At 39.0% G+C, this 12,772-nt stretch overlaps 1 protein-coding gene across 2 annotated transcripts in view; it reads left to right on the top strand.

Annotated features, from left to right (window-relative positions):
* Window positions 1–12,772, top strand: part of PLEKHM1 (pleckstrin homology and RUN domain containing M1) — a 38,510-nt gene that overhangs the window by 23,228 nt on the left and 2,510 nt on the right. For both annotated transcript variants that reach the window (XM_051994899.1, XM_051994898.1), the window contains exons 8-11: window positions 1,261–1,406; window positions 4,439–4,632; window positions 11,806–11,869; window positions 12,385–12,542. In XM_051994899.1, the coding sequence (XP_051850859.1) occupies window positions 1,261–1,406; window positions 4,439–4,632; window positions 11,806–11,869; window positions 12,385–12,542 (562 nt within the window). The remainder of the gene's footprint in view (window positions 1–1,260; window positions 1,407–4,438; window positions 4,633–11,805; window positions 11,870–12,384; window positions 12,543–12,772) is intronic.

Genomic DNA, 12,772 nt, shown 5'->3' with positions numbered 1-12,772 from the left:
AATTTTCCCCAGTTATTTTTCCCATTGCCCATTTCCTTTTATCTGGATGATGGGAAAAAAATCTTGGAAGGCATCTATCTAGTCTGGCTTTGTTATCTTGCTATTGAAGAAACTAAAAGATCTGCAAAGCTGTCCTCAAATTCTTCAAACCTAGAATAACCTTTGTTTATCTATCACTAGATTCTTCTATCACTCATGGATTTACCTCCTCCAGAAAGTTTTCTGTTATCTATTTCCATCTCTCTTCCAAGCTAATACAGTCCTCATACTAGCCCTTTTATTGTACTCTCATTTCCTCCCCACCCCATTAGATTGTAAAATCTTCTTGGGTAAGGACTGGCCCTCCTTCCATAGCTCTCTGATACAAGATCTGTGCTCCTCGTGAGTGCTTCATAAACACTCTATTGATTAGCTGGCATGTTTCCTTTGTACTTAAAGAGGAATGTGGAGAAGCCTGCATTGGGGAGGACTCCAGTATTATTTGAATATAACCTATTAGAGAGTTCAATTATTGAATTATAATAACTGAGCTTGGGTCCTAAAGAGTTAAAATAATACACCTCCATCCCACCCTAGTCCTTTGTTGGAGTGGAGTTGGAGATGGTGGGTATGGAATATTGCAAATACTGTCAGATATAGTTGATATGTTTAAGTGGTTTTGCTGAACTATTTTTTTTTCTTTTTTAAAGGCTTTGTTAGAAGGAATGACTCATGAGATAGAATGGAGGGTAGTCGCACTATGAGATAGAAGACTCCCTAGGGGGTCACCCAATAAATCCCTCCGTTTTCGTATGCAGACATTGAGGCTCAGGGTGAGGACTGGGAGTGAGAATTTTTTTCTGCTTGGAGTAACTATACTTGCTGGTCCCACCTCCTCCTAAGGACAGGCATGAAAGGATCTGTTTGCCCATGAGCAGGAAGTGCTGAACTAGTCATAGGGTTGACTTTTTGGAGTTCAGTCCCTTTGTGCCTTCGCTGGGCCTGGACCTTCTCATCACCAATTTCTCTTTTATTGCTCCTGAGGACCAGAGTTATCTAACTTTGTCAGAAATCTCTCTAAATAAATCTGTGTTCAACTTGACATTGTAACCATTGTCTTTTGCTTCAGAAGAAGTACTGTCAGATGTAGAAAGGCCCAAGGGTTAAGTGAGACTGGCATGAGTGTTGGGGATTAGGGAGAAAGGATTGGAATAGAAAGAGGGGGTTATGGGTATTCTGGCTGATGCTCACGCTCTCATAGTCTCCCTTCTAACCCTCCAGGCTGCTCCAGACAGATTGGATTCTCATTTGTGAGACCCAAGCTCTGTGCCTTCTCTGGCCTCTATTACTGTGATATCTGCCACCAAGATGACAGTTCAGTGATTCCAGCCAGGCTCATCCACAACTGGGACCTCACTAAACGCACCGTAAGTGCCCTGGACAGGCTCTAACCTCATGGTTTCTATGGAAACCTCAGGAAAACTCAGACTGGCTTCACTGGGTAATTGTATTACCTCTGTTCTCTTCACCTAAAGCTAGCTCAGGTGGTGCAAGTAGAGAGATAAGGTTGTAGGTTCAGGCCTTCCAACCCCAGGTACTGTGATTCATTTAAAGGAAACCTCTGTCCCATGGTCACAAACTAGGGTTTCTAACCCTAACCCACTGTCTTGGAGATAGAGTCAAATTAACATACACCAAATGTACTGCCCTGTCCCAATAGGAGTTTATTTTTATTTTATTTTATTTTTTTGGCTGAGGCAATTGGAGTTAAGTGACTTTCCCAGGGTTACACAGCCAAGAAGTATTAAGTATCTGAGGCCAGATTTGAACTCAGGTCCTCCTGACTTTAGGGTTGGTGCTCTACCTAGCTGCACCCCCAACAGGAATTTATAATCCAGTCAAGAAAAGCATATAAGTACATATATGTACAAAAGAGATACTTGTGTGAGTGGGAAGGAATTCATTAGCACCTGGGGGACAGGAGAGGGGGAAAGTTCAGGAAAGACCTCTTAGAAGGTGGTACTCGAGCTAAGTTAGAAGAAAACAAAGGTTTCTAAGAGGTGAAGGTAAGGAGAGAATACCCAGGTTTGAAAATAGCGAGAACAAAGGCCCTGGAGAGAAGAGATAGAGGGTTGTGTATGAGGAGCCAAAAAGTCAATGTGACTGGATCATGTGGTACATAAAGGGGAATAGTAATAGGTTCCAAGCCTGGAAACTTAAGTTGGAGGCTAGATTATAGAGAATTTTAAATACCACACAGAGGAGTTCATATTTTGTCTTAAAGGCAATAGGTAACTATTGGAATTTGAGCAAGCAGTGACATTTGGCAGCAGGGGGAGAATGGATTGAAGATGCTTAAAAGCAGGGAGAAAGTGAAAGATGAGAGGTGAGAATGAAGACAGAATGGGTCAGATACAAGAGGTGGTGGAGGTGGAAATGACAAGATTTGTTAACAGATTGAGTTTGTGGGAAGAGAAAAGATGATGAGTTGACGGCAATACCCAGTTTGCAAATTGGATAGCTAGAGGATAATGCTGTAGTTAACAGAAAAAGGGAAGTCTGGAAAAGGAGGATAGATTCAAGGAATAGAATGACTTCCAAATTGTACATGGTGAGTTTGAGATACCTACAAGACATTCAAAAGCTTTTGGGGTAGTAGGGATGTGGGCCTAAAATTCAGGAGAGAGATGAGGGTTAAATCCATGGATCTGGGAGTCATCATCAGCATGGAGGGGGTTGTCTCTGTGGGAGTTGAGGTCACCAAAATGAGAGAGAGAGAGAAAGAGACGATAAAAGAGCTCAGGACAGATCCTCAGGAGTACAATTAGGGGACATAATATGGATTAAGATGCAAAAAGACATACTGAGTAATGGTCAGACAGGGAGATTTGAGAATATCCAGTCAAATGTTGGCAGAGAAGTCGAGGACAATGAGGTTTCAGAGGAAGACATTTGATTTGGTGGTTTCAGTATCTCTGGTAACTTTAAAGAAAATAGTTTTCAGTTGTCTGAATCAAAATGATAAGGGTAAAGAAGAAATACAGTTAATATATAGAAAAATGAGAAGAGGTACAAAATGCCATGTGAAGTTTTAGAGGAGTCACTTTTGGGGAGATCTCCTGGGGAAGATTATTTTTGAGATGGGTTTTTAAGGAATAGGTCCAACAGCTAAAAAGGGGAAAGGAAGGAACTCACTGCAAACATAAGAAAACAGCACAAACAAAAGCATGTTGTTTGTGCCCAAGTGAAAGTGGATAAAGCAGGCATTCTTAAACTACATTCTGTGGATTGATTTTTAGGGGCCTTTAAACCTGAATGGAGGAAAATAATTGCTAAAATTAACATAAATATTGCCTGAAATTGAGTATGTCTTTCAAATATTAATGTAGGCTACAAACAGCCTTCTGACAAGGGTTCTCTTGGGTTTACTAGCTTACACTTCAAGAAGAGTCCAAGATTCTTCTAAATCTGCTATTCCTTCTTCCTCTGAGTGCTGAGCTTGGAGGGGCAGGGTGCATTTCATGGGTAGTATTGGTTTGGGTAGTGCAATGTCATTTCAGTTGCATCTGATTGAGATTTTGGCAAAGTGTGCTTGGCAGGTCAGCCAAGCAAGGAGCTTCCTGTATGGGACATGAGATGTTATAGTAGTTGTTGTTGTTTTTCACCTCACTGTTGTGGTAGGAAAACAAATGTTTTTTCTAGATTTCTCTAAGATCAAGAGGTGTCTGCCCATTGACCAAAAAAGACAAAATTACAAGTAGTAAGTTCCTTGTCTTGGAAGCTTTTATTTTCTTTGTCATTGTTGTTCTATTTTTTTGCTCCTAAAAGATCAAGCCTAGCCCAGCTGATGTTTGACACACAAAAGAATAGCAGGTTGTCATGATAAAGAAGAAAAATGTTTTATTAATTTTCCTATCTCATCTGTTGAAGTCAAGGCACCATCTATTCAGGGTAATCCTCTGGAGTAGCATTCCTGAGGATGTATTAGACTATGGGCTTAGTATTAAAAGTAAGTGCTTAGCCTACAAAGAGGCAAGGCAGTCAGGTTTGTTTTTTTAAAATAGGATTTTATTTTCCAAATAGATGTAATAATTTTCAACATTCATTTTTGTAAGACATTATGTGATGCTGAACATGAAAATTCTTTAGCAGAGCCAGAGGCTATTCATGGACACCATAGAGAAGAAAGAAGCAAACTCTTTGGTTGTGACTGATCTAATCTTTTCCCTGGTCAGAAGTACCTCTGGCCATTTTGTCTCCCAAGTCAGGATAGAAAAGGAATGCTTGCTGAAAGATTGATTTCCATTAGTAAGGAAGAATGGGGCTTACAAGAAACTTGGAAGTGCAGGAACTCTAAAAAGGCCCTGTGGTGCAGACAGGGGGCAGGGGAGGAGGTCCACCAGAGCTATGGATGTCCCTTGCTCCTTTCATCAACTTGCTGCTGTGTCTATATTGGTAGGTTTGCCGCCAGGCCCTCAAGTTCCTAATCCAAATCCGGAACCAGCCCCTCATCAACCTACAGCTGGTGAATAAGTCTCTTTATGACCATGTGGAGCGGATGAACCATATCTGGAGAAGCCGGGAGCAGCTTAAGCTCCTTGGAGACTACCTGATCTTGTGCCGAAGTGGGGCCCTGAAAGAACTCAGCAAACGGTGAGTGCTGACTCCCAGACCACTGCGTAACCCATGTATCTTTGAATCCAGACTAACAATGTGGGGTCACTACTTCATCTACCCAGAGTCCTAATCCAAATATCTTGTGGTGGATCATCATACAGGGATCTAGAAAATTTGACTTGGAATCAGCCCAAAAATTAGGCCCAGAAAGCTAAGACTTAAAAGATACCTCAGACTTCCTACTTCAGTCAATCCTCTCTATATAGGAACATTGTGACACACTTAGATCTTCCAAGCAAACAAGGCATTTGAGAGAAATACTCAGAACTGATATATGGCCTTTGTGGACCCACCTATTTAAAGAGCTGAGTTTTCCAAACCATTTTATTTTCCAGCAAAGTCACTCAGACATCACCTGATAATGACCACGGTCAGTTGACTGAACAAAGTTATGAAACCACTTAGGAGAGTGAGAGTCCAGAGTACAGCACGAGAGACTTGTTATGTTCTCCAGTTTTCCCTGGTTGCCTGTTCTGGCTTCTGGAGTTCATGTTCCCCTTTACAGATCCCATAAGCTATTCTTGCAATAGGACCTCTTCTCTTAAAAAAAAGGTTGATTGTTTTTAAGAAGCACTAGCTTAGCCAAGGTGACCCAAACGCCAGCATTGCCAGGAGGATGTTCTGGTAGCATGTTGAAAATTCTGAGCTTGTTTGTAAAACCCCCCCCATCCATCTTTGTGATAGAACCTTGGAAGAGCTCCATGCCCTTGAAGTAAACCCCCAAATTTGAGCTTCCCTAGCTTTTAAGGTGACTAAGAGGTCACATTATTACCATTCAGGAGGAATTGACTCATTCTTACTTTTACAAGACTCCCATGATCAGAGATGAGTATCTAGCCCTCACTATCCTCTATATTTAACTAGAGATGGTGAAATCTTAGTCAGGTGAGAGCAAAACTGACCTTCCCATCCATGGGTTCTAGCATGTCAGCTATCTGGATAAAAAACTATGTCTCTGTCGTACGTCTTTCTGTTTATAAAACCAACAGGAGGTTATTGGACTAGATTGGGAATCCCATCACAGCTATAATAACCATGCTTTCTACTTTCCCTACCCAAGGGAACAGTTTTGAAGAACAGGCCTGGCTTTGGGAGGGGAAACTTAAATCTTGACTTTTGGAGCTAAAAGGGGTGGGCTCCCAAAGATGATCTAACCCAGCAGTCTAGTACACAGCTTAGAGAGGTTGTGGTATGGATATGTCTCTCAGTCAAATCATAACCATAAGGTTGGGTAATCAGAGGGGAATCAAAGAGCTATGAATTTCAGAGTAAGTGACTACCACAAGATTCTATTCAACCTTTCTCAGTGGAGCTGCAACTTTTCAATCATCTCTGGGCCCTCGATTCCTCACATATAAATTAAGTAAGAGATTGAATTAGATAGACCCAAAGACTTTTAAAGCCACAGTCTGGGATTCCTTTCATTTGCCCTTTGGAAATAAGATGGTCACCAACTTAATTTCCTAAATCTATGGGCAAGTAACTGTCATAGAAAGAAAAAAGTGTATAGTGTCTTAAGTTTATTAAGCTTTTGAATTTCTAGTACATAAGTATATCATAGATAGAAAACAACAGCTCATGATTGTTAACATGAAGATGAAATTGGTTTTGGTTGGCCAGGTCTATTTTCTTTCTAGTTGATACTTGGAGGATTAATACTATATTTATAAATGCCTAGAGATCTTTGAAATAAATTAAGTGCTTAGATCCAAAGAATAATCATAATGAATGAGAGCCAATCTGGAGCAAAGTTTGCCATTGAGTGTTCCAGAGATCTGAACTTGAGGCTGTTCATTGAGACTCAGTCTCTCTTGTCCAACATTTTTTCAGTTACTTGGTGGAAGGCATGGGTGACATGCTTCTCAAAACCACAGAGCTGGCATAATGCCAAACACATTGGCAGAAAAATCAGGATCCAAAAAGATTTCAGCAGATTGAAATGAATAAGGGGGAATCCAATTATTTGGGGCTTTCATGGACTTGGAAGCTCAGAGACTTGATAATCAAATGTTTAATGTGGTTGAGAGAGATGATATTGTATCCAGGAGAAACTGGTCAGACATCTGGAGGGTTGTGTTCATTTACAGGCACCACATTCTAGGATGAGCATATTGATTGGATCTGATCACCTTGGTAAAGGGAATGTCGCCATGAGGAAACTCATTGAAATAGTGCAGCTCAGCACTGTCTCTTGAGTTTGATCTTAATTTCATGGGACACTGAGAGCCCAAGTGGCCGCATTTTTAAAATTCTGAAAACCTGGATCACATCCACAGAAAGACATTCAGGGGAACTGGCTACCATGCCATCGGAGATGGTGTTGAACATGGAAAAGAGAACTGACAAAGATCATTTTCAGTATTTGAAGGATTGTCTTAATGGAGATCCCAGACTTGCCACTTAATAGGCAGAAGTTATTAATCATAATTAGATTATGGATTAATCATAAATTTTGGATTAATCATAAAAAGGAAACTTTTTAAGAAGAGACCCTCCTGAATAGAAAGGACTGCCTTGGGAGGGAAGGGAGTACCTTACCAAAGGAGAGATCCATGTAAAATTTGGGTTTTGTAAAATAAGAAACTTCTCTACACTTTGCCACTTAAAATAACATTTTCTCCCAAAGAACAAGACAAGCTTATTTAAAAAATTTTTTCTCTTGTATTGTTAACTTTTAATTCTCTTCTTGTTACATGTTAAAAATCATCAATAAATATTTCACTATACAGAGAACAAGAAAAATAACATAAGAAACTAAATGTTAGTGATAGAGTTTTTAAAGAAACATTTATTTTAATAAGGAAGAACCAAAATTGTCTTCTGTCCCCTTCTATACTTATTTTCTTGTGTGTCTTTTAATAGATATCTTTTGAAGTTGTCTTTATCAGCTGCTTTTTGGTTATATCTGTCAGTAACCACTAACCCACTCCAACCACAGATTTTTTGTAATAGATACACACACAAATATATGTATGTATATGCATATGTTTATATACAAGCATACATGCACTGCGGGGAGGAGGGTTGTATATGTGTGTGTTCCAGCCAAACAAATTTGATACATGGCCCATGTCTGGGAATGCACTTCATTTTGCCCCTTTAGTGCATCTGTTACCTATTTGCCAAATCTTATCATCAGTGTTCTAAAGGCATTTGATTGCTGCTTTGATCAATGTTCTCTGAAGTCTTTACAAGTTAGTTTTCTTGATATGATTATTATGATTATTATATAAATCATCCTTCTGATATTACTTGCTGAACTCTGCATATATATCTCTTTCCCTCTTACTCTGCCTCTTTCATAGTCATCATTTCTTTTGGTATCGTTAAAGTCCACTACATTCATATACTCACAATTTTTAGCTATTTCCCAATCGATAGGCATTTATTTTGTTTCACTTTTATTTATACTAAAACTTTGCTTCTTTCCTTGACCCCTTTGAGCTGTCTGCCTAAATAGTATTATCACTAGGGCCTCTTTAGTTATAGTTCCAAATTGTTTTCCATAATGGTTAGATCAAATCATAGTTCTGTTATCATTGGGCCTGTCCTCAAAAATCAAACAATTATTATTTTCCTCTTTTGTCATTTTTGTCCATCTAATTCTGGTGATTGGTGGTAATTTGGAGCACTTTTTCATATGATTGTTAATAATTGGTGTTTCTTTTGAGAGTAATCTGTCCATATCCTTTGATCACTTATTTATTGGAGGATGGCTTTTGTTATACATTTATATAAATTCTTTTTTATATTTTGGCTATCAGACCTTCATCTGAGAAATTTGCTTCAGGGATTGTTTAAATTACTTCCCTTTTCATTTTAACTGCATTTATTTTGCTATATCATCAACTTAGCATGCGTTCATTAAGTCATGGCATGTGCTAAGTATTGGGAAATAACAAGCAAAAAGGTAGTCCCTGCTGTCAAGAAACTTACATTCTGATTCTGAAAAACACATAAGAGAAATCTGGAAAGGACCCAGTAGAGTGGGGGGGGGCAGAGGGGAGGAAGAGAAGAGGGTACATGATGGGTCTTGGGTATTTTTTTTTTTAATGAGATTCCAGGAAGAATTGAACAGTTAAAGAAAGGGGACTTCAGAGTGAAATGATCTTGCAAGATAAGAAGGCTGCTGTGTTTTTGGTGGTTAAAGAACTTTGGAGAGTCAGGAACAGACTCAGAGATGAATGAAGTCGGGTATATGGCTTGGTCTGTGACCAAAATTATCTATTTTATCTTTCGTGATATCCTTTTATTTCTCCTTTTGCAAAGGAATTATCCCCATATACAGGAAGGCTAGGTTTTGTGAATTTAGATAAAAACTCTCATTTATTTTTATACTATATTTATATATATATTTATACTAAAACTTTGCTTCTTTCCTTGACCCCTTTGAGCTGTCTGCCTAAATAGTATTATCACTAGGGCCTCTTTAGTTATAGTTCTAAATTGTTTTCCATAATGGTTAGATCAAATCATAGTTCTGTTATCATTGGGCCTGTCCTCAAAAATCAAACAATTATTATTTTCCTCTTTTGTCATTTTTGTCCATCTAATTCTGGTGATTGGTGGTAATTTGGAGCACTTTTTCATATGATTGTTAATAATTGGTGTTTCTTTTGAGAGTAATCTGTCCATATCCTTTGATCACTTATTTATTGGAGGATGGCTTTTGTTATACATTTATATAAATTCTTTTTTATATTTTGGCTATCAGACCTTCATCTGAGAAATTTGCTTCAGGGATTGTTTAAATTACTTCCCTTTTCATTTTAACTGCATTTATTTTGCTATATCATCAACTTAGCATGCGTTCATTAAGTCATGGCATGTGCTAAGTATTGGGAAATAACAAGCAAAAAGGTAGTCCCTGCTGTCAAGAAACTTACATTCTGATTCTGAAAAACACATAAGAGAAATCTGGAAAGGACCCAGTAGAGTGGGGGGGGGCAGAGGGGAGGAAGAGAAGAGGGTACATGATGGGTCTTGGGTATTTTTTTTTTTAATGAGATTCCAGGAAGAATTGAACAGTTAAAGAAAGGGGACTTCAGAGTGAAATGATCTTGCAAGATAAGAAGGCTGCTGTGTTTTTGGTGGTTAAAGAACTTTGGAGAGTCAGGAACAGACTCAGAGATGAATGAAGTCGGGTATATGGCTTGGTCTGTGACCAAAATTATCTATTTTATCTTTCGTGATATCCTTTTATTTCTCCTTTTGCAAAGGAATTATCCCCATATACAGGAAGGCTAGGTTTTGTGAATTTAGATAAAAACTCTCATTTATTTTTATACTATATTTATATATATATTTATACTAAAACTTTGCTTCTTTCCTTGACCCCTTTGAGCTGTCTGCCTAAATAGTATTATCACTAGGGCCTCTTTAGTTATAGTTCTAAATTGTTTTCCATAATGGTTAGATCAAATCTAACCAAATCAAAGAATTTATATAAATGTATAACAAAAGCCATCCTCCAATAAATAAGTGATCAAAGGATATGGACAGATTACTCTCAAAAGAAACACCAATTATTAACAATCATATGAAAAAGTGCTCCAAATTACCACCAATCACCAGAATTAGATGGACAAAAATGACAAAAGAGGAAAATAATAATTGTTTGATTTTTGAGGACAGGCCCAATGATAACAGAACTATGATTTGATCTAACCATTATGGAAAACAATTTGGAACTATAACTAAAGAGGCCCTAGTGATAATACTATTTAGGCAGACAGCTCAAAGGGGTCAAGGAAAGAAGCAAAGTTTTAGTATAAATATATATCCCCATATAAAAGGAATTCTTTTGCAAAGAATTATCCCCATATACAGGAAGGCTAGGTTTTGTGAATTTAGATAAAAACTCTCATTTATTTTTATACTAGGAATTATTCTTCTCATTATACAGATAAACTGATGCCTAGAGAGAGTAAATTTCACACCCAAAGTCAAATAGTAATTCTGAATTGATTCTAATATAGGCTGCATTCAGGAAGAGTGCTATAAATGTTGCCAGTTGGCTTTCTATTTATTCAATTTTATTTAATTTACTTTTTCTTCATCACTTTCTCATCTCTAGACTACAGATAAATCAATAAATCAAAATTTGTGTCTGTTTGCTAAAAATTTAAGTAAGCTTTCCAGGGCCGGGATGAGCTGGCTCCAGCACTCCCCTGGCAACAAAATCTGTTTGAAGAGGGAATATCATAGATACACACTGGAAAATAATGTTAATTACACACCCTCCCTGAGTTTTTAAAAGAGCCAGAATTAGAGGAGGAAACATGGTCTATATTTGAACCAGTATGGTAAAGGATGTAGTTTGGGAACCCAGGTCCTTTACCCATCTGAGCAGGGAGTCACATGTATTCAGTCTGCCCATAGACCTTCTGCTCTTACTAGATCGCCAAGTTTCCAAAACAATGGGACAAGATGCACTGATGGGAGGGAGATAGTGCTCTGTCCAAATACAACTCCCACCCCTTCCTTTGGGACACCGGGGCCAGGCTATAATTCACATTCACTGTCTTCCTGCTAGTGATAAAGGGCAGCTTCCTGTTCTGTGTAAAGCTGGAAGTTTACTTAGGAGAAGTCACTGCACTCAAGTTAGTGAAGTATAGACATGGGTTATACTGACCTGGCTATTCATGGAAATCTTCAAGCTTGATAGTAACCTCTTTATGTACAGTTTTAAGGGGTGTGTGTGGTGTAATTTGAGGAAGAGGAAAAGAGAAGCTGTTCACCTGATTTCCTAGATTCTCTGTCTAACTATACATGAAATGCACAGCATAGTTCTAAGCTGCTTCACATCATCCTTTCAGATGTTAAAAGGAATCCTTGAAGAATGACACACAGATTTCCAAGTTTAAATTTGTCAAGAACCATAAAGATTTGGTTTTCTCTACTTGGATCCAGACCCTCTTTTCTTCCCTTTTCCACAATGAAATTGAAATTTTTGCCCCAAGATGGCAGCTCTCCCAGGTGTTTCCTTTGTTCCTCAGGATGTAACCCTGTAGGGGATCTGTAGCCATCTGTGTTGTGCAAACCAAAGTTTGGTTAACATATGAGCCAGTTTCCTCCTCTACCCCTAAAACATGAGTTTTTGGTTCCAGGGAAATACTGCTAACCAACCTTTCTCATGTTTTTTTGAAGCCTCAACCACCGAAACTATCTCTTAGAGTCTCCTCACAAGTACAGTGTTGCTGACCTCCAGCAGGTGAGAATTTAGCCCTTCTTCCACAAAGATTTTGCACGTCCATTCCTAGGGGAGGAAATGAATAGGGGACGAGGAATATGCTCAAGAACCACTGATACATGGGAACTTTTATAAAATAGTTTATTTTTTTAAGCTTTACAGTGGTGTTGACTGTCTAGGGCTGAAAGTTGCCTGAGTAAGCCGACGGTCTTCACAGTTCCCTGGGTCGGCAACAACATGATCCCAAATACATGGTCCCCTGTTAGTATGTGTATATGAGCTTTTGCACCTTTCTTTCCCTGTTTCCCCATTTTAAATGAATATTGGGATGTAGGAGCTGGAAAAAATGTTGGTGATAGAAGGGTTAGGAGCATTATGCTCTCTCTGTCTCTTTTCTCTCTCTTCTCCTCTCTCACATGGTCTGCCACACAATGACCATGAGGGAATGTTTGGCAAACCCAGACCCGGGGTAGCAGACCAATATCCACATGCACAGCCCTCATGGCAGAACTTCCCTTGATGCTTCCTTTTGGCAGATAGCTGATGGCAGTTTTGAGGTTTTCCTGCAGGATCTAATCCAATATGCTTCCCAGCATGTCTATCACTGTGACCTGTGCACCCAGCGGGGCTTCATCTGCCAAATCTGCCATCATAATGGCATCATCTTCCCTTTTGAGTTTGATACCACAACACGGTAAGTGGCAGCTACTTCTTCCCCCTCCTCCACTCAGAAATGGCTATCTTGCTCCTGGAAGGAAAAAGTCTGCCCTGAATATTGTAGAACCTTAGCTCTTCAGACATCTAGCCTAAGAGATAAAACTCCATTGTACTATCTGGCTGAAAAATGCTACTTCAGCTGTTTCCAGGACTTGGATTAGCTCTATAGACAGAGTTCCTGTCCAGTAGTCCCAGATCCTGCAAGGG

This window comes from Antechinus flavipes, chromosome 4 (genome assembly GCF_016432865.1).
Source record: "Antechinus flavipes isolate AdamAnt ecotype Samford, QLD, Australia chromosome 4, AdamAnt_v2, whole genome shotgun sequence".
NCBI classification, from domain to species: domain Eukaryota; kingdom Metazoa; phylum Chordata; class Mammalia; order Dasyuromorphia; family Dasyuridae; genus Antechinus; species Antechinus flavipes.
The sequence above is the reverse complement of the archived record's forward strand: the minus strand, read 5'-3'. Positions and strand labels throughout refer to the sequence as shown.